This window comes from Hyperoodon ampullatus (assembly GCF_949752795.1).
Source record: "Hyperoodon ampullatus genome assembly, chromosome: 15".
Lineage (NCBI taxonomy): Eukaryota > Metazoa > Chordata > Mammalia > Artiodactyla > Ziphiidae > Hyperoodon > Hyperoodon ampullatus.
This window is the reverse complement of record NC_136928.1, coordinates 36214171-36240107: the sequence shown is the minus strand read 5'-3', so window position 1 is coordinate 36240107 and position 25937 is coordinate 36214171. Positions and strand designations below refer to the sequence as shown.

At 34.6% G+C, this 25937-nt stretch overlaps 1 protein-coding gene across 10 annotated transcripts in view; it reads left to right on the top strand.

Annotated features, from left to right (window-relative positions):
• The window catches only part of EHBP1 (EH domain binding protein 1), a gene marked incomplete at its 5' end in the record, with an annotated part of 340841 nt that overhangs the window by 135268 nt on the left and 179636 nt on the right, over positions 1 to 25937 (top strand). For 5 of the 10 annotated variants that reach the window (XM_079720390.1, XM_079720383.1, XM_079720386.1 and 2 more), the window contains 3 exons: positions 11235 to 11339; positions 11993 to 12115; positions 16464 to 16704. In XM_079720390.1, the coding sequence (XP_079576516.1) occupies positions 11235 to 11339; positions 11993 to 12115; positions 16464 to 16704 (469 nt within the window). The remainder of the gene's footprint in view (positions 1 to 11234; positions 11340 to 11992; positions 12116 to 16463; positions 16705 to 25937) is intronic. The other 5 variants (XM_079720382.1, XM_079720389.1, XM_079720388.1 and 2 more) reach the window with 2 other exon arrangements.

The following is a 25937-nucleotide window of genomic DNA, read 5'->3' as shown; positions in this document are numbered from 1 at the left end:
AAGAAAGGACATATTTTGAGCAAAATACAGATTTAATGAAAGGATTCAGTAATAACTAGATTTTATAACTGAACTCTTGTCTTAGTCCATTTGGGCTGCTATAACAAAATATCATAGATTGGGTACTTTATAAACAACAGAAATTTGTTCCTCACAGCTCTGGAGGCTGGAAGCCTGAGATCAAGGTGTCACCATGGTCGGATGAGGACCATCTTCTGGGTCACAGACTTTTCATTGTATTCCTTACATGGTGAAAGGGGACAAGGGAACTCTTTTGGGTCTCTTTTATAAGGGCATTAATCTCATTCATGAGGACTCTGCCCTCATAACCTAATCACCTCCCAAAGGCCCCACCTCCATCACATTGGGAATTAGGATTTCAACTTATTAATTTTGAGGGACACAAACATTCATACCATAGCAACCCTTATTGCTTAAACATACATATATATACATCTTAATTTCTAAAATTTCCACTGCAGAAATAACTTTTTTAGATAGCCTAAAATTCTCTGACCCTAATTGAAGCAATCGTTTTAATGTAATTTATGATGATCCAGAATTTCTTCAGAATGCTACCGGTTTGTGTTATTATTTATTTATGTATTTACTGTCCATATTTTATGAAATTCCTTCAAGGTAGAGTCTATGTTCTTATCATTTTTTCATCCCTAGTTTCTAGCACATTGTCTGGAACACATTGAGAATTTAAAATATGTTAACTGAAAGGCCATAAATGAGAGGGCTTCTGTCTCCTATTGTAGCCCATATTGATCACTCTGTCTTGTTATCTTGTTCCATTCATTTTGACCTTTGATCATATACTATCTTATGTAAGATGGAATGGTCCCATTTTATGGAAAGAATGTGATGTGGAGGAGACACATAATTCAGACCTTAAATAATTCAAGACTAGTTTCCCAAAAGTAATGAATATAAAATGTGTGTTGAGGGAGCATAAGTAAGTAGGGACAGTGGGTGATTACATTCATGTTCTAAGTCGGTAAACCCACAATCATTGTAACATACCTATGCTTTGATGTTACATTTTTTTCTCAGCATTTTCTATTATATTTGCAGAGGACAATCACTTAAATTAATAGCACAGCATGTTATGGCAGTTGTTTGGCTTCCTGAGTTGCATTTTTTTAGCACCTGTAAATTCCATTCCAAGGTTAACTTTCAGGAATATTTTTTCAGCACCAGCACTACCACTCTATAACTGTTTAAGTAAAATGGTTTTAAGATAATAAAAACTATATTAAAATTTAACAATAGTAATGTTTGAATAATAGCTTAAGAGTAAACAAAATGAATGTATTTTATAAACACGGTACAAATAAAGTATGGTGGGTATTTTTATTTACCAGCTAAAGTGGCAATAACTTAAACACAGCTTATGTTCACACTTTCTTGCAGCTTTAAAAATTGTTGACACAATTTTTATGGAGGAAGGAATTATTATTTAAAATTTTGCCTATATTAAGTATATATTATAAATGCATAAAATGCAATCACATTATATCAATAAAATTATATGGGTACATTATTTCCTCAGCTAAGCTGCAAGCTTCTTGAAGAAACAGACTGTTAGAATTATTTTGGGTATATCTTAGATTGATACCTAGAGGCTATTCATTTAGCCTGTGCTCTTATGGAGTATGGCTGTAAATCATTAGTAACTGATAAAGTATATCTTCTGAAATTACAAACTTTACTAGAAGTAAAAGTAAATTCATGGTATATATATTTTGACTGATCACAAGCCCCTCCTCTGCCTGTCTGAGACAGAATTCACTGCTAACTGGATACAGGGACTGGCTCTTAGGCAGGAACCTTTTATTGAAGTTACCTGTATAGATGTCTTCTGCAGAGGTGCAGCACCCATGAATGGGCAGTTGGAAAAATCACTGAAATGTAGTGGGAGTGATTGACCTTGGAGTTGGAAGAACAAAGCTTTTGAATGGAAAGTTTACTGTAGCTGGTATTGGAAATAATATATGGTTTCAAAACAGTGCCTCCATCTGTATGGCAACCTCACAATGCTTGAACCAGTTTTTGGTGATATGACCATCTTTGGGATTCATGTTCAATTTCTGAATACACACCAACAGAAAGGGGGAAAAAAGACATTCTGCATAAGTGACAAAGTCCTACTGAATGTAGCTCAGAAAATTAGGTTTAAACGAAACAGTTTACAACAGAGCATTATTGGGGAAACCGGACATCATGAGAAACCTGAAAGGCTCCTGGTATACTTACAATTGTGGCAAAGATCAGCAAGGATTCTAGTTAGGCATTCAGACTCACAGGACCTGAACAGCCCAAACTTAGTATTAGATTCATTTAGGAGGATATTGGACAGGAAACAGCATTCAGCAGAGCATTCCTCTTTCACTGGAGTTTTCATGACAGCCTAGGTACTGTTCTTTGACCTCTCCCCCAAATGACAACTTGGGTACAAGGAGACAAGATCCACATAGTTAGAATCAGGGATTACCTTGACTTAGAATCTTCATGTTGCACAAGAACTGATATCTTTTGTAATAGTTTGATAGGTATAGTTTTCAGGGTCCCTGTAAGGGACATGCTCAATTACGAGAGTCTCCACAATTAGAGAAGCTCAAGCTATGGCCTTCTATCAGGCATATAGTCCATATAGAGTCCTCCCATCCAGATGCAGTTTATAAATCAGGATTTATTTTTACCATAAGCATGTTGCCTGGTGTTTGTTAATCCTTTTCCTAAAGTTGGTAAAGTTAATTCAGGAGTAGGAAGAGAGAGTGACATATTGGCCACCTTCAGGGAACAGAATCTTACAGCACAGATGGTAGTAGAGGAGATAACAGTTCATATTTGAGGATCTTAGTAGAGGAGATAACAGTTCATATTTGAGGATCTAGAGTTGATTATGGTATGACTCAGCCCTCTGGGATTAAATGTCCTACTTGCTAGGGCTCTGAATGGGGATAAATAGGTCTCTTTTCTTAGATGAAAAGGGTCCTCAGAATAAGCTTGGGGCCCTGGTCAGAAAATACATCCATTAATGTGCTTCTGGTTTTTACTTGGGCATTTACTCTCCAGTACCTAGGAGAGTGATTAACAAAATCATAGAATTGCTGTGGACTCTATAAAGTAAAATAATTTAAAATGGCCACCTATTTTGGAGATCTGTGTGAAGGATGAGAATTTCTGGAATACTGCATCTGTTATCTAGGTTTTAAGGTTGGAAAATAGGATAGAAGCAGAGAGGTGGGGCATTTCTAGTCCCTTGAGCTAAAAAGTTTGTAAGGTACAAGCTACCTCTTTCTTAAAGGAGTTTGAGACCCTAGGGTGAGAGACTGAAGAAAGCAAGAGTATCTCTTCCCAATGTTTAGAACTCAGATGTGTCAACTCAGAGAATAGTAGAAGTGGCAGAAGATAGAGATTCAGCCTACTTTCTATATCACTCTTAATCCCTAATGCTGCTTTGTTTGTACTAAGGACAACTGAACATTCTCTGGCACCCCTTACAAGACTCTGGAAGAATTCTGTGGATACTGAGAGCCCATCTGACAGGGCCAGGATGGAAGTAAGAGCTCTGAAGGAGAAGTTAGAAGCTCTCCAATATTTATTTAGGGAAGGAACCAGGAGCTAATTAATATTTAAGTACCAATATGCATTCTTTAAGGGTTTATCCTAGGAATGCAATGTCGGTTTAACCATATTAACAGAATAAAGGAGAAAAACCATATAATCATCGTAATAGATGCAGAAAGGAGCATTTGAAGAAATTCAATACTGAGTGTCTCAGCAAAGTTTTAATGTAAAGAAATTTCTTCATTTTGATAAATAGCATCTATGGTGAGCTACAACTAACATCATATTTAATGATGAAACACTGAACACTTTTCCTCCAAAGATTGGGATCAAGGCAAGGATGTTTGCTGTCACCACTTTCATTCAATATTGTACTTAGCAAGGGCACGTGATGCAAAATCAATATAGAAAATGTATATTTTTATATATGAACAACAAACATTTGGAAGATGAAATTAACCAAACAATTTCATTTACAATGGAGGCTAAAAATAACATAGACTACTTAGAAATAAACTTAACAAAAGATGCGGAAAAACCTCTACCCTGAAAACTATATTACTGAAGGTAATTAAAGAAGGTCTTAATAAATAGAGATTCTCTGTTCATAGATTAGAAAACTCAATATTGTAAAGATGTTACTTTTTCCCAAATCTGTAGCTTCAACTCAGTGCCATTCATAATCGTAGCATGTTTTTTAAAAAAATAGAAATTGAAAAGCTGATTCTAAAATATAATTGGAAATGCAAAGGAACTGAATAGCCAAAATAACCTTGAAAAAGAACAGAATTGTTAATACTGTCTGACATCAAGATTTACTGTAAAACTATAATAATCAAGATAGTATGGTACTGGCATAGGATAGACAGATCAGTGGAACAAAACAGAAAATCCTAAAATACACCCAAAGTTATCTGGTCAATTAATTTTTAGCAAAGGTGCAGCATAATTCAGTAGAGAAAGGAAAATATTTTCAACAGATGATGCTGAAACACCTAGATGTCCATATGGAAAAAATGAGCCTCAATTCCTACACATACACAAACATTAATTCAAGGTAGATCATGGACCTAAATGTAAAAGCTAAAGCTATAAAACTTCTGAAAAATAAAAAAATATATTTGTGACCTGAGAGTGGGCACAGGGTTTTTACATTCTTACACAAAACACAGAAAGTAATAACCATGAAAGAAAAATTTGATGAATTAGACTTTATCAAAATTTTAAACACATGGTTATTGAAATAGACCATTAAGAAAATGTATGCACAAGTTACAGACTAGAAGAAAATATTCATAAAGCATATATCTGACACAGGCTTGTATCCAGAATAGATTTTTTTTAATGTCCTACAACTCAATAATAATAATAATAAAGGACAACCCTATTTTTTTTTTGTAATGGGCAAGGATTCAAACCTGTTGTTCACAAAGAAAGATACACCATTGGCCAGTAAGCATATGAAAATGTTCTCAGTGTCACTTGTCATCAGGGAAGAGCAAATTAAAATAATCATGAAACACAACTCCACACCCACCAGAGTGGTTAAAATTTAAAAGACTGACAATAAATTCTAAACGTCAGTAAGGATGTGGACCAAATGGAACTCTCATCCATTGTTCATGGAGAGTATAATGGTAAGATCACTTAGGAAGTTTTTTATAACACTAAACGTATACCTGCCTTCTGACCCAGCAATTCCACTCCTTGATATTTATCCAAAAGAAATGAAAACATACATCCACAAAAAGACTAGTACAAAAATATTCATAATATTTTTATTCATAACAGCCCCAAACTGGAAACAGCTCAGGTGTATGTACATCAATAGGAGAATGGCTAAACTGTATTATATTTGTGAATGGAATACTATTCAGCAATAAAAATGAGCTATTGATGCATTCAATGACATGGATATATGTCAAAACCATTATACTGAATGAAAGAGGATTTATATAAGAGTATATACTGTATGATTCTGTTTACGTGGTATTCTGGAAGAGGCAAAACTAATCCTATGTTAAAAACGTTAGAATAGTTATAGCTGGTGGGTTTTGGGATTGACTGAAAAGAGGCATGAGATTTTTTTATTGTGGGGGGGATATAATGCAATGTTCTTCCTCTTGTGTCACGTGGGTGTATACATTTGTCAAAATTCATTGAATTGTACAGTTTAATATTTGTGCCTTTCATATATGTGCATAAGTAAACGTACTGGAAAGTTAACATAAAAGTTATACTAAGTATGTTAGATTAGTAAGAAAATGAATGATTTCAACTTTCTGATTTATTGATCTACTGTGTGGTAGCTAATCTTCAAAGATTGTCCTCCAATGAAACAAGCCTCCCAATATTCATGCCCTTTTATAGTCCCCTCCCTGTCTTCTGGGCTGGCCCTGTAAATCACTTTTAACCAGTAGAATGCAGTGGGGAAGTGACACTTTGTAACTTCTAAAGCTAAGTTATAAAATGCCTTGTAGCTTCTACCTGGGACTCTTCTAGTGCATTCTCTGGGGGATACCAGCTGCCATGTAAAAAGTCCATCTACCCCAAGATTGCTATGCTGAGAGGAACCCCAAACTACCCATATGGACAGGCCACTTGAGAGAGAGAGAGAGAGAGAGAGAGAGAGAGAGATGCCTGACCAGCCCCCAGTTGTTCCTGCCTCTCAGCTGAAACACCAAACATGTAAGTGAAGAAGGCATTTTGGATGTCCAAGCTTTGGATGACTTTGTCTCAAGCCACCATCTAACAGCAGTAAACTACTCAGCTGAGTGCATTAACCCATAGAACTGTGAGAGGTAATCATTTGTTCTTAGCCACCAAATTTTAGGTTGGTAGCTTAAACTATAACATTTCTAGAGATAAATGAAATATATTGTAGATAGATACGTATATATGCATAGATATGTAGACAGACATAAGATAAACACAGATTAAAAACACACAATTGCTAAAATTTAAATATAAGGTATATGTCTTTCTGCCTTTATAAAAATTACAGCAAGTGTTATGACATTCATTCAGTTCATTCATTCATTTACAATATGACCTGCTAAAGGGATTGAAAATCAAATTATTAAACTTGTTAGTTATATCCATAAATCAAATATTTATGGGCTCAAGCCTGTGAGAAAAGTGACACCTTTGGGAACTTGATCTCTATTAAGAAGTTGCAGTGTTACTATCTTAGACCATCTTAAAATGAGATATACCTGTACTGAATCTTATTATACTTTGGAGGGAAGAGTGAGGATGCTGCAAGATTTGCAGGTATGTTCTAGCTCTAGGCAGACCCTCCCACACCCTGCCCTTTTAACTCCACTACAGACTTTCTTAAAAGAAAAACCCACGTACTCTTTGTGACACCACTTCCATCCCCCTGTTTTGGTTCAGTGTGATAATCTCTGGTGGTCAATTTCTATCTTCTTTTGCCTTCCAATGTAAAGAAGAGTCTCAAATTACTTGACCCTGTGCTTCGATTTCCTGCCCCTAATTTAGTTTTCCTTCTTATTCTCACCAGTGTGAAGCAAGTCCAGATTGACACACTGTTATGATGACTAAATGCTACACTACAGGATTATTGCTCAGTTTGAGTAGTGCTAGGGTAGAAATTATTTTGTGCTATTACATAGCATTATTAGCATTTTCTGAAGTGTAAATTTTTGGTGAAACAAGGCTTTAATTAGTAAGAAGTATTATATAAATATGTTGGGCCAGGGAATTTTTTTGGTCAGGGTGGTATATTACTGGGAAAGCATCCCACTTAAAAAAATTCTGGGAATAAATTTGTGTTATAAATCTTCTTTTAAATTTTTAATTTTTGTTTTTCTGATTATACATGTAAAACACATTGGCTGCAGGAAATTTGGAAGTAACAGAAAAGTACTTTTTTAAAAGGAGAAATACATAACAAAATTATGTATTTTAAGCTGTGCACCCACATATGCAAATGCCAATTGAATTATTTTTGTAAGTTTCACAGGCACCTGTAGCTTGGTATGGCCAAACTGAGTAGCCCCCACTGCAGTGCTAGAACTAATGTCCACACAGTCACCCAAGACACAAACTTGGCATGTATCCTAGATTCCTCTCCCCATCCTCCATGTCAAATTAACCATCAAAGCTTTCTTCTTAATCTATTCTTTAATTAGCAAATATTTACTAAGTGCCTCCCTTCATGGAGCGGTAATGCTAAACTACTCATCTTTTTGCTTCCTATCCTGTTTTTTTCAAGTGCAGCTACCATGTTGCTCCTGGAATGATGTTTCTAAACTATACATTTGATCTTACAGTGGATTCCCAGAGCTTTCTGAGTAAAGTTCACATTCTTTATTTTGGTCACTGTAACCTTCATGATAGGACATTTGCCAACCTCATCTCATTCCATTCCGCATCCCTGGTATCTTAAACCCCAAACAACTTGCTGTTCCTCAAGTATATCATGTTCTCATTCGCCTCCCTTTCATTGTTGTGAAATGCCCTCCAGTTTCTTCTTTATTTTAATAATAATAATGATGTCTTTTTGTCTTATTTTCACTCAATAAATCCTCCTTGCATAAATCCAGGAGGGCTTCCTGACCTCAGACTGAGTTGTATGCCTCTCTTCTAGTTTCACATACCCTACGATACATAGCTCAGTCTTAACAAATACTATATTTATCATACACTGTATATTGCTTTACTTGTCTGTCCCCAAAAAGTATAATAGGTACTTGAGAAATATTTCTTATATAGGTAAATGGTATTTCTTTGGAGATTGCTTCTTTTTATGATTTGGATGGAGATTTATTTGCATACCAAATAAGAGGAGCATTACCTTTTCACTTTGTTAATATGAATGGAAGTTCTAGAAGCAGAAGTTCTAGGTGTTAAGTAAGGATTTATTTAAGCTATAGATAAATAGGGAAAGCTAGGATAGGAAGGACAACTTGTCATCAGTGAGAAGAATGGAAATAAGAAATTACTTTGGGTTAATTAATGAAGAAATGGTCATTAGTGGTTTTATTTGTTTATTTTTTTATCAGTGGTTTTAGGTATCACCAAAAGCATGGTGAGGGGAAGGAAATATTCTAAACATTCAGAAAAATTACAGTGTAAATAATTTAGTCATGTAATTCAGTCATCTTGATAGTATTTAAATAAATGCCCACATTGTACCTAAAAGTTTATAATGGAACATTAATAATGTTTTGAAAGTAAGAACCAAGTTTAATATTTCTTCAGTATTCCCTCTATTGCTCATTATATAAGGTGCTTAAATAAATTATTTCTAGGGGGCTTCCCTGGTGGCGCAGTGGTTGAGAGTCCACCTGCCGATGCAGGGGACACGGGTTCATGCCCCGGTCCGGGAAGATCCCACATGCCTTGGAGCGGCTAGGCCCGTGAGCCATGGCCGCTGAGCCTGCGCGTCTGGAGCCTGTTGCTCCGCAACGGGAGAGGCCACAACAGTGAGAGGCCCGCGTACCGCAAAAAATAAATAAATAAATAAATTCTACTCTCATTGAGATTACATCTAAGAATATTAAATAACTAAAATGTGTAAAGAAAACTACAAATCTTTGAACATTATTTTAAAATATTTTAGCCTCGTAATTACACATCTGGGAATACAGTGCAAATAAATTATACTAATATACATGATAAATGTGAATATTAATAATAATACCTCAGGATGTTTATGAGAATTAACTCATAACATATGCAGAGCCCTTTCCACTGCTTAATAAATTTAACTGTTATTAATATTTCTTTTCTCATATTTTTGAAGTTAAAAATAAACCATCTGCAAATTTAAAAAAAATACAAAACTAGTAATGAATTTAAAAAATCAGTCATGCATTGGTAATCACATAGGATAGATTCTCTCCATTATACTTCCCTGAAAATTACAAAGTTACAATGACTACTAGTTGGGGGTAAAAGATCTAATTTGAGAATAAACTCTGCCTACTGAGGAATTTGCTGGGTTAGTTTGAGTCTGAATGGGATTTAAACTATTGGCAGGATAAAATGGAAGAAGATACTTTATAAAGGTTGACTAACTCTTATTATTCACATTCAGATTAAGAGTTCAGTTGGTATTGTGTTTACTCTTTATTTTCTATGATTTACTTTGACTATCTCAAGCATTTTTATTCTTGCAAAATATATTTCTCATTCAGACAAGGGAAATGAATGTCAGTTTTTCATATGTATTTGGCTCAAAGATCTATATGACAATACACATTTCTGACCACCTAATATTCTAGTAGTCATTTATTGTCTGTTTCTGTATTAATTTCTATCTTTATCGATGGTAAATTCCATGAGGACAGTACTATGTTTTTTTCATCCTTATGTTCCAAGCATGGTACTTGGCACAGGGTGATAAACAAGTATTTGTTCAACAACAAATGAATGGATGAAGGCAACCTTATTAAAACTGTGTATTTTATTATTTGGTTCACATAAAATTTAGAATGTGTACTTAGATTTACAGTGTTAAAAAACAGCATTTTAATGCTGAATTCACAACTGTTGTCTATTTCTAACCATTTTCTTTATTTCCCACTGAATGATCTGGATCTATTTGGTCTGTCCTAATGCCTAAGTTATTCCCAGGTTTTAAGTTTGGAAACAGCAAGGATTAACTAGAATATTCTAGTAGGTTCTTATTATTTTATTCCAAGCTAATTTTCACCCAGTGAATAATAATTTCACATATTTGGAGTTGTCCACAATATGTATGACTCACTTTTAAAAATTCTGTTTATGCACAAAATGAATTTTTATTTTAAGGTTTTTCTACCTGTTCCTGTCTTTTTTATTATGTCTCTTACTGGCTAAATTATAAGATATCCTATAGCAAACACTCAAGAGTTCCCTTAAAAGAACAAATTCCCTAGAAAGCAGGAGTAGAAAATAGCTATTGCCTGCTTTTCTTATTTTGTGCTGATTTTTTTTTTTTTTTTTTTTGCGGTACGCGGGCCTCTCACTGTTGTGGCCTCTCCCGTTGCGGAGCACAGGCTCCGGACACACAGGCTCAGCGGCCATGGCTCACGGGCCTAGCCGCTCTGCGGCATGTGGGATCTTCCCAGACCGGGGCACGAACCCGTGTCCCCTGCATCGGCAGGTGGATTCTCAACCACTGCGCCACCAGGGAAGCCCTTTTGTGCTGATTTTTAAAATTCTAGAATATGAACAAGTGCTTATTATGTTCATGATTCATATAGATATATTCTTAAAACTTATTAAAACTTAAGTTTAAATTTAGAATATTACAAAACAAATAGCACATATTTTCTATTGTATCAGATGATATTTCTTATTCTGTTTTTAATGCATGCATTTAAAGCCCTATTTTACAAATGCAGAATGTGAAAGCCAGTGTCAACTTCTCAGGTTATTATCTTTGTTTTTTGTTTTTTAACATAGTTGTTATAGTACTAATATAAATTTTAATTTTTTAAATGTTTCCTATTTTAAAATATGAGTATAGCATAACTTTCAGTTAAATACATCTGTTATAGTTCATCAAAAATAACGTCCTCTGAATGTATTCTCTTGATTAACCAAACATCCCCTCTCTGTCTTTTTGAGTAACACCATGCTTCTGTGGCTCTTTAATTAAATGACCTTACCTTACATTTGTCTCGACTGGCTTCTGTTTACAGAAATTGTAAACCAATTGAATGCTCTGAGCAGCTTAGATGAAGATCAAGATGACTGCCTAAAGCAAGCAAATATGCCTTCAGCTAAATCAGCCAGTTCCTCTGAAGGTCTAAGAGCTTTCTTCCTTTCTTTCTGCTTCTGATTGCTTGTATTTACTGTGACCTGCTACCTCTTGACTTCTGCCTGTACTTAGCTGTCAGTTTTGTCTTTGTGCTTTTCCTTTAATAAATTTTCTTTGGTAATTTGTAGTGCACCAACAGGCAACAACATAACAGAACTTATCATCTTTAGCAAAGCCTGTATCAGGATCCTTGATAGGCAGTGATTTTAAAACATCTTATAATAACTGGTCGTATAACATGACAGTATTTCTTTAGTTAGCTTATATATTGTAACAACATTGTTTTAGAAATATTTGCTTATATTAAATCAATTTGAATTATTCATATTTAAAAGTGAAGGATGTTTTTTTCTCAAAATCTATGTTAGTACTTTTTTTATTGGATCAAATTAGATTGAGCTAAAAGTTTCTCTAGTTCATTATCTGATATTTTCCAATTCATGTGTTTGTTTTCTTTTATTTGAATATGTTGGTATGCTACAAAATACTTGAACGGCATTCTGTCATTGGTAAAATGCTATATCTTATTATTTGCAGGTATTATTAGTATGAATTTTTACAATTTGAGATATTTCATGAATGAATGATAATTATGCTTAACTGTAACCACAGTGAACTGACACGTATGTTTATTTTCAGAGCTTATCAACAAACTTAACTTTTTGGATGAAGCAGAAAAGGACTTGGCCACTGTGAATTTAAATCCATTTGGTGATCCTGATGTAGCAGAATTAAATCCATTTGGAGATCCTGACTCAGAAGGTAGCAAGTTTTTTTCTTTACTTTTAAAGTCTTTGTGTATTGTTAAGTTCTCTTGAACTGTAAAGGCAGGAAGAGATTTTGTTTTTAAAGACTTGTAAATTTTGTTTATAATGACAATATTATTTATTCAATACCAATTGCAGTTGATCAGCAATTCTGGGTAGCTTCCATTGAATTGTTTTTAAAGAAAAAGGGAAGCCTTACTTGGGGCTTATGTTTTAATTCTTTGTTAGTTTGGTCAAATAGTAAAGCTCTAATGTTAGAGATAACAGTATTTTATCTAGCTGGCATGCAGTAAAGTCTCATTAGTTTGGCCTACCAAGCAAGGTCAGGTTGTGGGACATACCCATATTAGGGTGGTGGAGGTAGCCTTTTCTCTCTATACAGCTTCTTGACCCTCACACCTCAGTGTGATGAGCCCCTCCACTCCCAACTCCCTGTCTCTGGCTGAGAATTACTCTTAGTAACGAAAGTAAATTGTGCATGTGAATGTCACAGAACAGAAAGAAGATTGAAGACCACTCCTGTCATATATACAACATGTAAGAAATAAAACCATGTATTTTTTTCCTGAGTCATTTTTCTTATCAAGTAGTTTCAAACTATTAAAGCTTAGAAAAGAGCTGTTGAAGAAGACCTCTGTTTAATTAAACTCTGTTTGCTCAAAGTAAATGCAAGAATGATTAACCCCTGTTTACATCTTTTAGACTGCTCTTATGAAATCTTCATGAGCTTTAAAGAATTTTGCTACTGCCTGTCATGCTGAAAAGTGAGGTTTCACTTTTAGAGTAAGGATTCACTCTATTTGTGCAATATCATTTCATAATCCACTTATGAAAGTAATGGAAGGAGAAGAACTTCCATTACTTTCTCCCTTCTTACCAAATTCTAAATTAGTAAGTTTAGATTAATGAGATTTTATTTTTTTGTGACCTATTTTATTTTATTTTTTTTAAAATTATTTTATTTATTTATTTATTTTTGGCTGCATTGGGTCTTCGTTGCAGTGCATGGGCTTCTCATTTCGGTGGCTTCTCTTGTTGCGGAGCATGGGCTGTAGGCGCGGGCTCAGTAGTTGTAGTGCACGGGCTCAGTAGTTGTGGTGCGTGGGCTTAGTTGCTCTGCAGCATGTGGGATCTTCCTGGACCAGGAGTCGAACCCATGTCCCCTGCATTGGCAGGCAGATTCTTAACTACTGCTCTACCAGGGAAGCTCTGTGACCTATTTTATTTTAACATATTTTAAATCTTAACGGTTACAGTACATTTTAGAAGTAATCTGGTTCAGCTGCCTCTTTTCATAGATTAAGGAGCTGAGGCCCAGAGGAATTAAGTGATTTGAAGAACTTTAGGTAAATGGAGGTGGAGTTGGAACTAAGATTGCTAATCAAGTGTCTTCTTTTGACCACAAAGCTTCTCAATTGCATACTAAATACATCTGAGTACACTGAGTTAAAAAAAATTACCAAAATACTTTGAGATATGAATATTTGAGCTTTTCATTTCAAAATCAAATACGTAATTTTAAAAAATATATGTGTGTATTTTCTGAGGTATAGAAAGGAGTAGCAGATAACATATATATTGTATTTCTATTTTGGCGAGGTTAAGCGAGGTTAGCCAACCTGATTCAGAAACTTTAATCGTGCCTATAGAGCTAAGAAAAAACTTGACAACCAGTATTCTCTTTAAATATATAGTTCTTGGAGACTTTAGAATAAGTATTTTCTATTAGAAGAACACTCATTTTTCTAGAAATAATTTATTAATTTTTATTGATTAAAAACATGTATCCTCAAGTAACAAAAGTAGTTAAGAAAGAAAAAAATGTGTTACAGTTGTTTAGATGGTTTTTGTTTTTGTTTGCTTTTACAATTTCGGTTCTCCTCCTAGTTAGATTCATGACATCCTGTGCTTCAGTGACCCGTTTAGAAAGTTACTAAATGTATTTGTTAGCTTTTATATGAAATAGTCTCATCTTAAACTCTCCTTTGTTGCTATTCTGTCATCTTCAAATCTTGCTCTATAGCTTGAATACTTTCTTGCTTTTGGTTTTGTAACTGATGAAATTGCTTGGATCAATTTTTGTAATCCTCTACCTGAAAGTAAAAATAAAAATCTTATTTCCATTGACAGGTTTTATCAATTTCTTAAGCATTTGAGACTTGGTATTTGTTAATAAAAAAATTGAATAGGTAAAAACTCTGTAGTCTCTTCTCCTACAGAGAAAATATAATGCTTCATTTAGATTATTATAAAGATTATAGTGGTGTTTGAGTGTTATCCTGGTCTGACAAAAGATACAGTTACTGAGTCTCTTCTCTAGCATAGGCTGTATTTAAATTCATTTCAATGTTGATTTATTATGATGTTATGAATTCTCTTTCATACTTTATAACTGCTTCACCATGGTGTACAGAATTTCAATTCAGAGTTATTTTGTTTTATTTATTTTTTCAGTATAAAGACAATACAAGTTTTCTGGGCTAATGTCTAAAGTATAAGTAAAAGTAGTTTGACTCTAAAATATAAAAATCATAAATATATGTCAATCAAGAGATTTTTTTAATAATTGGATTAAATTGTTTGAAATGTCACTATAAAACAGTTATTTTTCTTGAAGATTTTAAAACTGATTTTCTGCCTTCTCCTAGAGTATTTTGTTAGAGTTGCTTGGCATAATTAAAATTACTTTTGAACTGTTCTGTGATTATCGGCTTTTTGAAACATTTTTCCAATTTGGTTAAATATTTATATTAGTAAAATACAAATTTTAAACAGTTTTATTATACATTCCAGTTTTTTGTTGGGTTTTTTTTTTTTTTTTTTTTTTTTGGCCTCTCCACATGGCTTAGGGATCTTAGTTCCCTGACCAGGGATTGAACCCTGGCCCACAGCAGTGAAAGCACAGAGTCCTAACCACTGGACCACCATGGAACTCTGCCTCATTTTTGTTTTAAAATATTAATAAACATAAAAGTAAAAGAAAAAGCCTGGTACTAAGCACTCCGTAAGTATTGTTGGAGGACATGACACTGTTGTAGTGCTTTTTGTGCTGTAAAGTCAGAGTTTTATTTTTAAGAGTACCTTTGTTTTCAAATTGAAATTTGAAATAGTAAAACTTAGAATTTAGTGGAACACATCTATCTGCTTCTCAGTATGATTTTAATGTGGCTCTTTCAACTTCAGAATTCTTGTTACTCCTTTACTTTATTAAATAAGATATTCATTGGATATGAATTATGTTGAAAAGCCCATTAAAAGCTCTAAAGATTTAAGGACTTGTAGTGTACAGAAACCTGCTCTTTGAAGACTTTACAAAAACAAATTCAGTGATATATGATGTATTTTTTATATATCCAGAATGAATTTTCAGATTCCTAAGTGGTCTCTGCTTGTGTAACTACCAAAGACGATTCCAAAATTTAATCCAGTTTATGTTCTTTTAAAAACAGAAATTTATATATCAGTTTGAGACGTCAGGCTAGTATAGTGAAATAAATTAAGCAATAATAGAATATTGTACCTCTAAGAAGGTTAAAATTTCCAAAATTGGTATACCATAATGCCAACATTAATAGAGATTCCAAGGGCATTAACAATTCAAAGATGCTATTTTGAAGAGCATTGTTCCTGGAGAAGTAGACAAAGATCTTAGATATCACATCTTCTGGACTTAGACCCTCTAAAACTTTTTTTTTTTTTGACAATTTTGTGTGTTTTTTTAAAAAACATCTTTATTGGAGTATAATTACTTTACAATGGTGTGTTAGTTTCTGCTTTATAACAAAGTGAATCAGCTATACATATACATATATCCTCATATCTCCTCCCTCTTGCGTCTCCCTCCCACCCTCCCTATCCCACCCCTCTAGGTGGTCACAAAGCACCGAGCTGATCTCCCTGTGCTATGCGGCTGCTTCCCACTAGCTATCTGTTTTACATTTGGTACTGTATATAAGTCCATGCCACTCTCTCACTTCATCCCAGCTTACCCTTCCCCCTCCCTGTGTCCTCAAGTCCATTCTCTGTGTCTGCATCTTTATTTCTGTCCTGTCCCTAGGTTCTTCAGGACCTTTTTTTTTTTTTTTAGATTCCATATATATGTGTTAGCATATAGTATTTGTTTTTCTCTTTCTGACTTACTTTTTACTTTGTATGACAGATTCTAGGTCCATCCACCTCACTACAAATAACTCAGTTTCATAAAACGTATTATTGATCTGCACTCTTTCAACCCCATAGAGTTTATTAATTCAAGATTGAGTATTTTTGAAAACACTAAATATATAAGAAAATATCAGATAGTATTAATTTGATTTAATTCATCTTTTGCTATTATTTTATAGAACAAATCACTGAAACAGTTTCACCTAAAAAACCAGAAGAATCCTTTTATAATGACAGCTATAATCCCTTTAAAGAGGTACAGACTCCACAGTATTTGAACCCATTTGATGAGCCAGAAACCTTTGTAACTATAAAGGATTCTCCTCCCCAGTCTACAAAAAGAAAAAATATAAGACCGGTGGACATGAGCAAGTATCTCTATGCTGATAGTTCTAAAGCTGAAGAAGAGGAGTTGGATGAGTAAGTACACTTCCTTTTGCTATCATCATATTTTAACTAAAGAGATCTTTCTGTAATATACCTTTAGATGGGTAAAAAGAGGTTTGTCCCTATGTTAATATATAGTTTACGTGTTAGTATCTATCTCATCCCCTATCCAAATTTTTACAGTCTTGACCCTCATTCTCCCACCCTCTTCCATATGATTATGTGTGCACCCTAAACTAACAAATGAAGGAAGCACGTTCCTGGAATCTCTGGTTAGAATTCCAGTTGTGTCTTCCCACAGCAACCGTGTTATAAATGGTACTTAGGTGTTTTTAATCGATTACTGAAGGCATTACACTTCAGTTATGTTATGGGTCTATTGTGGGAACCAAATAATCATTTATGATATTGATTTGATGAGAAGATTTATTCAAATGCCAAACAATGAGATCATGACATTTATAAATTAGGAATTATATGCATTTGAGTCATTATTCTTACCCAAATGAGAGGTTTATTAACCACAAGCTTAGTATATTAATAGTCAGTGTGATTAGGGTTTCTGTTTTACTCAAATCTAAATTGGGGATAGGAGGAAAGGTATGTTCACATTGTATTCTGGAGTTGCACATTGCAACCCATGTAGCCGCAGACTGTGGCCCTAAGTATGTTTAAAAAGTAACAGTAAAACTTCCAGCCATGCTGGAGTAGCATAGACTAGATATAGCTTCTGTCTTACACAAGTAAAAAACTGAATAAAATATATGAAACAACAGTTTTCAGACATTGGACACAAATAGCACAGGATCCCTGAGAGAAAAGAAACGAAGAATGAGCCCTACATTTGTCCAAGCTTTATTTATGGGAGAGAATTTCCAACTGCAATTCAGGGAGAGAGAACCCAAACACCCCAGAATCTCCCTGCATTGAGGAGGCAGAGTTTGGACTTTGGAGGTACTGAGGTGGCTAGAACTTGTGGACAGAGTTTCAGAGAGGAACAGCCTATTCATAAAGAGTTTCAGAGATCTGTAAAAGGTTTCTCTCGAGTCTTTAGCTGAGTACTGATCAGAGTACGCATATGAGGAAGTTATTGAGGACAAACAATTAGAACAATCCTTGGAGTTCACCCAGGATTAAGAATAGTTTGGGTTTCCACCAGCCAGAGAGGAAAGACTTCCTAACACATGGGACATCAAGTTGAGTCCTCAGAAGGGTATTGTGCCAGTATGGGGGAAAAGCCCGAGACTAAAGGCTGTTCTGGGCCTTCCCAGCAAAGATTAAAAGCAGAGCTCAAAAGAACCAAAATGATTCCACGTAACTATCCCACACAAAGCCCCCAAATATTAAAAGGAATACCAAAAAATCAAGCATCCAAAACATAAAATTCACAATGTCTGACAGCCAATCAGAAATTTATCAGGCATGTAAAGAAGCAGGAAGATCTGACTAATAATGAGGAGGAAACTCAGTCCTTAGATAGGGATGCAGAAATGGTACAGATGATGGAATTAATAGACAAGTGTGGTAATTTAACTATTATATAAATATACTCCAGATATTTAAGAAGGTGGAAGAAAGCATGAGCATGCAAGACAAAAAAAAAGTCCAAATTCAGTTTATAAAGATGAAATATACAGAATCTGATAAAAAAAAAATACACTGGATGGGATTAAGGAAGGAAGTATTAGTGAACCTAAAGACTTTGCAATAGAAACTCCAGATTAAAACATAAAGGCAGGGGCGGGGCTTCCCTGGTGGTGCAGTGGTTGGGAATCTGCCTGCCAATGCAGGGGACATGGGTTTGAGCCCTGGTCTGGAAAGATCCCACGTGCCTCGGCACAACTGAGCCTGTGTGCCATAGCTACTGAGCCTGCGCTCTAGAGCCCTCAAGCCACAACTACTGAGCCCACGCACCTAGAGCCCGTGTTCACAACAGGAGAAGCCACCGCAATGAGAAGCCCAGGCACCGCAACAAAGGATAACCCCCGCTCGCCGCAACTAAAAGAAAGCCTGTGCGCAGCAACAAGGACCCAATGCAGCCAAAAATAAATAAATAAATTTATTAAAAAAAAAAAAACATAAAGGGGAAAAAAATGAACAGAGGATCAGTGGGACAACTTCAAGCAATCTAACGTAAGTGTAACTGGAATTCCAAAAGGAGAGGAAAGATGAGGGAACAGAAAAAATATTTGAGGAAATAATGGCTAAAAGTTTTAGCAATTAACAAAATATATAAACCTACAGGTCTAAGAAGCTGAATGAACCCCAAAATGAACCACAAGAATAATGAAGAAAACTACTGCCAGGCTTCTCAACAAAAAAAATTCAAGTCACAAGATAGTGGGGTGGTATATAAGTACTGAAAGAAAAAAACCTGCCAACACAAATTTTTATTTCCAGCCAAAAAAAAAAAAAAGTCTAAGCAATGGACATTTCCAGACATGCACAAACTGAGATAATTCATAATTATCAGACTTGCTTTGCAAAAAATATTACAAAGAAGTCCTTCAGGCAGGAGAAAAATGACACTACTTTGAAATTTGGATCTGCACAAAGGAATGAAGAGCACCAGAAATGGCAAATAAATAGTATATATAAAATACGTCTTATTTTTTAAAATCTCTTTAAAAGATAATTGACTTTAAAGTTTAAATAATAATATATTCTGGGTTTGGGAACAGGGGTATAAGTAAAACATATGACAGTAGTCATACAAAGGCTGAGCATGGGGAAATTGAAAAATACTATTTTAAGCTTCTTATACATGTTATTTGAAGATATACAATATTATCTTTTTTTCACAGATGACATAATTATTTATGTAGAAAGTCATAAGGAATCTCTCAAAAGTCTACTAGAACTAAAAAGTAAATTTAGCAAGGTTACAGGATACAAGATCAGTATACAAATTCAGATGTATTTCTCAATGGTAACAATTAACTATCAGAAATAGAAAACTCTAAAATACCATATACAAAAGCATCCAAAAAACAAACAAACAAACCAAAACTCAAGGATAAATTTGAACAAAGATGTGCAATGCAATACCTGTATGCTGAAAACAGCAAAAGGTTGCTGAAAGAAAACAATGGAAAGAAATATTACAGCCATGGATTCAAATTGATCTGTAGATTCAGTGCTATCCCAATCAAAATTTTGGAGTATTTTTTTGGTAATAATTGATAAAGCTAATTCTAAAATGTATGTAGAAATACAGTGGACCTAGAATAGCCAAAACCATTTTGAAACAAAGTTTCAAAACAAAGAACAAAGTTGGAGGACTTAGCTCTCCAGTTTCAAGACTCATTAACCAAGACATCATGGTATTGGCTTAAAGTAAACATATAGTTAAATGAAAGAGAATATGAAAGTCTAGAAGTAGATCCACACATATATTGCCAATTGATTTTTGACAAAAGTAGCACAGGAAGTCAGGCAAGGATAATCTTTACAACAAATGGTGCCAGAACAACTAAAGGTCTATATCCCCCCACCCCTCCAGAAAAAAACTACAGTCCTTACCTCATAACAAATGCAAAATTTAGCTAAAAATAGATCATACACCTAAAAGTGAAAGCTAAAACCCTGGAACTTTTAGAAGGAAGCATAGGAGAAAAATCTTAGTGAACTTGGGGTAGGCAAAAATTTCTTGAACAGAATGCGAAAAACACAGAGTCAAAGGAAAAAAATTATAATTTGGACTTCTTCAAAATTAAACCTTTTTCTCTTTAAAAGACACTTATGAAAATGAAAAGGCATGCCACAGTTTGGCTAAAATTCTTTGCAAAACACCTATCTGGAAATACTTCTTTCTTTTTTTTTTTTTTTTTTTTTTGCGGTACGCGGGCCTCTCACTGTTGTGGCCTCTCCCATTGCGGAGCACAGGCTCCGGACGCACAGGCTCAGCGGCCATGGCTCACGGGCCTAGCCACTCCACAGCATGTGGGATATGGGATCTTCCCGGACCAGGGCACAAACCCGCGTCCAGGCGGACTCTCAACCACTGCGCCACCAGGGAAGCCCCTTGGCAAGACTTCTATCAAGAATATGTAAAGAACTCTTTAACTCAATAATGACAAACTTTCTTTTTTAAAGAGGGAAAAGATTTGAACAGACATTTCACAAAAGAAGATGTAAGAATGGCCAATGTGTACACCAAAAGGTGCCCAACATCTTAGTCATCAAGGAAATGCAAATTAAAACCATATAAGATATCACTACACACCAACTTGAATTGCTAAAATTTTAAAGACTTACTACACCAAATACTGTCAGGGACATGGAGCCACTGGTACTCTCAGAACTCTCAAAGTTCTAAATGGTGAACTATTTTAGAAAACAATTCGGCAGTTTCTTAAAAAGTTAAACATATACCTGTCGACCTAGAGTTTAATTCTTTTAATTCTTTAATTCCATTCTAATTCTAGGTATTTACCCAAGAGAAATCAATGCATATGTCCACAAAAAGATTTGTGCATGAATATTTTAACAGCTTTATTTATCATAATAGCAAGATATGGGAATAACCCCAGTGTCCATCAGTAGGAAAATAGATAAGCAAATTGTGGTGTATACATACAGTGGAATACTACTCAGTAATAAAAAACAAACTATGGATACATATAACTGCATGGATCGATCTAAAAATTATTATGCTGAGTGAAAGAAGCCAAACCAAAAAAGAGCATATACTGTATGCTATCCTTTATCTAAAACTCTAGAAAATACAGTCTGTTTTGAGAGAAGGCAGATGCATAGTTGCCTGAGATTGGAGGTGGAGGGAGATATGGATTAAAAGGGATACAAGGAAACTTTTGGAGAACTGGAAATGTTTGTAGTCTTGATCATACTGATGGTTTCACGCTTGTATACATATGTAGAAAACTCATCAAGTTATACTTTTTAAATATGTGCCATTTACTGTATTATATGTACATAAAGCTGTTTAAAAAAAAAAAAAGAAAACCACAGCAATGTTTAACTTTATTAACAGAAACACTGTGTCACATGAGCGATTCCCAGCCTGGAATTCTTGGGCTTTTAGGTCTGTTTGTTGAAAATAATTGATGTGTAACAGGGGAGATCTACAGAATATTTAACAATTTTTAAAAGCTAAATAACAATTATATGTTTACTTGCAGTGAGGCTATATGGGCTTTGCTTTCCTTGGAAATACTGAATTTTATCATATTAACATTATTTAGATCTTGGGGAAAATAGTTATTTCTTTCAAAATGCAGTGTAGTAGGAAAATCTTTCAAAATATGCAATGTATGGATTGAGAGGGGAATAATAAAAAGGCTCCTTTGATGTATGAAAGTTGGGAGCAGTTGCTTTGTGTGAAGGGAGAAATGTCCTCCCTCTCCTGTGCATTGGTCAACTCCCATTTTGAGCAGTATTTTAGTTCTAGGTACTGCACTTTAAAAGGGGGATTGATGATTCAGAGCATTAACAGTATAGCAACAGAGTCATTAAAATGTCCCGAAACCACATCAAATGAGCAGTGATTGAGGGCATAGGTACTATTTGACTTAGAAAAGACATGGTTTAAGGGAACTATAATAACCAAGTTCAAATATTTGAAAGACTTGTTTGAAAGAATGAGGTAGTTGACTTGTTTTCTGCTGCTCTAGAACTGCATTTTTCAACCTTTCCTCATTTTACAACACATGGCTAATTACTCTCACATGTGCTACATGCTTTCATGGACATGGCTAGGTTTTGATAAAACCTAAAAACGTTCTAACTTCCTATAAGTATGGGGATTACATCATAATAATCATCTGATTCCAAACCCAGGTTGAGATCTCAATACTAATTAATAACTATACAGGGGTTGAAAAAGTTTGCTCTACTCTTGCTAAAGTTGTTATATTTGTTTTCTTTTTTTAAAATTTTGTTTTATTTATTTTTTTATACAGCAGGTTCTTATTAGTCATCCATTTTATACACATCAGTGTATACATGTCAATCCCAATCGCCCAATTCATCACACCCCCACCCCCCCGCCACTTTCCCCCCTTGGAGTCCGTACATCTGTTCTCTACATGTGTCTCAATTTCTGCCCTGCAAACCGGTTCATCTGTACCATTTTTCTAGGTTCCACATATATGCGTTAATATACGATATTTGTTTTTCTCTTTCTGACTTCACTCTGTATGACAGTCTCTAGATCCATCCACGTATATTTGTTTTCTTTGGAATAGCTAATGTGTGATCAAAATAAAATTTCTCATGGGTGGTGTAGGTGCTGAGTAATAGCCACACACCTAGAGTATTTGAATGTAAATGCAAACTTTAAATACAAACATTCAGTCATTCCAAGAGACATGAATATTACACAACATACACACACCCTCCTCTCTCCTATTAACAAATTAAAGAGACATCCAATGTTTGCTTAAACTTTTAAAATGCCTTAATAAAAACTAAAATCAGAATGACTAGGTGTTTCCTTTTGACCATTCTTTTTTCCACATGAAAGTCATAGCCTTTACAAAGTTTCCCGTGAATAAAGAGCATTCTAAACTGCTCAATCATCTGAGGTTACCAGAGGTAGTCTATAAACACTCAGCTTTTTTGAAGGAATGCATCCATAAAATCTAAAGATTGCTCATCAGCTAATGTCCAGGAAGAACTCTGTGTTAATTACTTACTTGGTATTTCTCATCTTTTTCTCCAAAAGTTTGTAGGTCCAACTTAAGTAGCAGAAATCTTCCAGAATTTGTTCTTACTTCAGTAATAAACTTATGACCTTTCATCAAGGGAAAAGCCTATATGACTCATCTTCCATTACCAAACTCTTCCTGGATCCTCTAACATAAAACTCTCACAAATAAATAGTGCTGTGTTCTTTGATGTTCTAAAACAACCTTCAGAAACTCAGCATTATCCATCAGCTCCGAGGAGAAAGTGTACGCCCTTCAGGGCTTTTAGTGTGTGTCCTTTACACTTAGCAACTGTATGGGTTGCTCAGTTTTCTCGTGTTTGGGGGTTAGTTCAGCCATTCTGGTTATGTAGCAAAAATGAAAACTGATAGGGCAATAATATTTTTCAAAACATTTATGAAGTGACTTTTGAGGTCCAGCGTGAAATCATTTCTAGTATGGTTGTGTGTCAGTTTCTCAAGGAAAATTGTCATTGAATTTTATTCATGGAAGCTACACACTCATTTTAATACATTTGAATTGTTTTTTCAAAGAAAAATAAGTTTTCAACTTGAGAGGAAAAGACTACAGATTTTGTTCCACCCTTGCTTCACTATGTTTGCGAGTACTGTTTCTAATCAACTTTAGTTTTTCTTTCTGTAATTCTTTTTCTTGGATTAATTATATTTTTAAACAATGAATAATGTCATTTAAAGTTATTCTGTCTAGTTTTCCACTTAACATAACTGATGAGTTTTTAGTTCACAGTGAGTTAATGATATAACTAATCTATTACTCAAGTGTACAGTATAAGAATAAAAATAATTCTTGTTTATTCAGAGTGATGTAAGAAGCCTTGAAACAGATTATTCAGATCATAGATGATAACAATGTGGAAGTTATGCTAATTCCTTAAATAATTTTTTCTTACTGTTTAAGTATTTTTTTAATGTATATATCAGAAATTATATAATTCTTGTCATTACAGAGAAGGGAGTACTGTTCATAATCACATATATGTACTATTCCTATTTACTCTTTTTAAAATAGCACTTTTAAAATTGAGATATACATCACATAGCATAAAATGCCACACTGTAAAGTGTACACTTCAGTGGTTTTTAGTTTGTTCACTGTTTTGCAACCATTACCACTCTCTAATTTCAGAACATTTTTGTCACCACAAAAAGAAATCCCATATATATTAGTAGTTAGTTCCAATTAATCCTTTTCCCCATCTCCTGAAAACTACTAATTTACCTTCTGTCTATATGGATTTGACTGTTTTGGATATTTCATATACATGGAAGTATATCCGGTTCACTCTTAGAGAGTAGGAAATTAAGTTTTAGTTAGAAATCTCTGATCTAGATGGAGGATCATTTAAAGCCCTTGTAAGTAGAGGCTTCTTGTCCTTATTATGATTTAGTACCTAACCAGTGGTGCCTAGAACACTGTTGTCTCACAGGTGGCTTGCAGGCCTGCAGAGATACTGATTCCCCTAGTATTCTTGGCTGTCAGGCATGGTCTGGGGCAGCTGGAGTCCTTGGTACCTTCAATTTCCAGCAGCTTCCTATGTTCACTCTAGCATAGCATACAAATTTCATTTTTACTACATGTCATACTGTAAAATGGATTGAGAAACACAGCTCTAATTGTTTCAAGAAAATGTCCATTTTGTTATGTTTCTAGTATTATGAGCCTCAGGAACCAACTTGGGAAATTAGTTTATCTGAGCTTTTCTACTTGCATTTACCTTCAATATATAAAGAATACCAATATTCAGGTGGTTAGAGGGAGGCAGAGAGACATGAAGAAAAAGGACGGTATCTAGATATCTTTGTTATACATGCTAGATAAGTTTTATAAAAGTTTCATGCAACTTAGTATTGTAAATTCAATTATATAAAGCGCACTGAAAAAATTGCCTGTATAAGGAATTCTGTCATTTTTTTCTCTGTTAAGCACAGATCCTTTTGTAATAGAAGTATCTATCCTCTAACACTTTTAAGTTTTTTAAAAAACTAACCATACTTATATGACAAATTAATAATGAATATTGTAGCAGCCACCGTCTTACAAACTACTGTGGAAATTTGTTATAGAGAGGTGTAACCAGGAATAAGTTTTTAAAATATCACCCAAATAGTTCACATGATTCAATTAATTCAGTTAGATTGTAGTGGGTTTGTTCAGTACTGAAACATTTAACATCAGTTAAGCAGACAATAAGTTTTGAGGGAGAGAGGGGAGATTTTTTTCTTTTCTAAGTTTTAGAGTTAAAAAAAATTTTTTTTAGCCCATTTCTTTATTTTTACCTCCCTTTGAACTACTCTTAGAGTTTGAAAAATAACTCTGCAAGTCCTGAGCAGAGGTGAGAGAGATTCTGAGGCTATATCCCCAGCTCAGTGGGAAGGAGTCACAAGACACTAACTATTGAAATGAGTACAGAGTGAGAGTGACATCACAAGTATGGTATATTTCCCCTCTCTGGTCTGGATACACTTGGTCCCCTGAGTCTTGTGAGAGCTGTCTGACTTTAGGCAGAGATGCAGATACTTCGTTATTGGTTCTAAACGAATCTGGTACTGTTACCGTTAAAAGAACATGCATAACTGA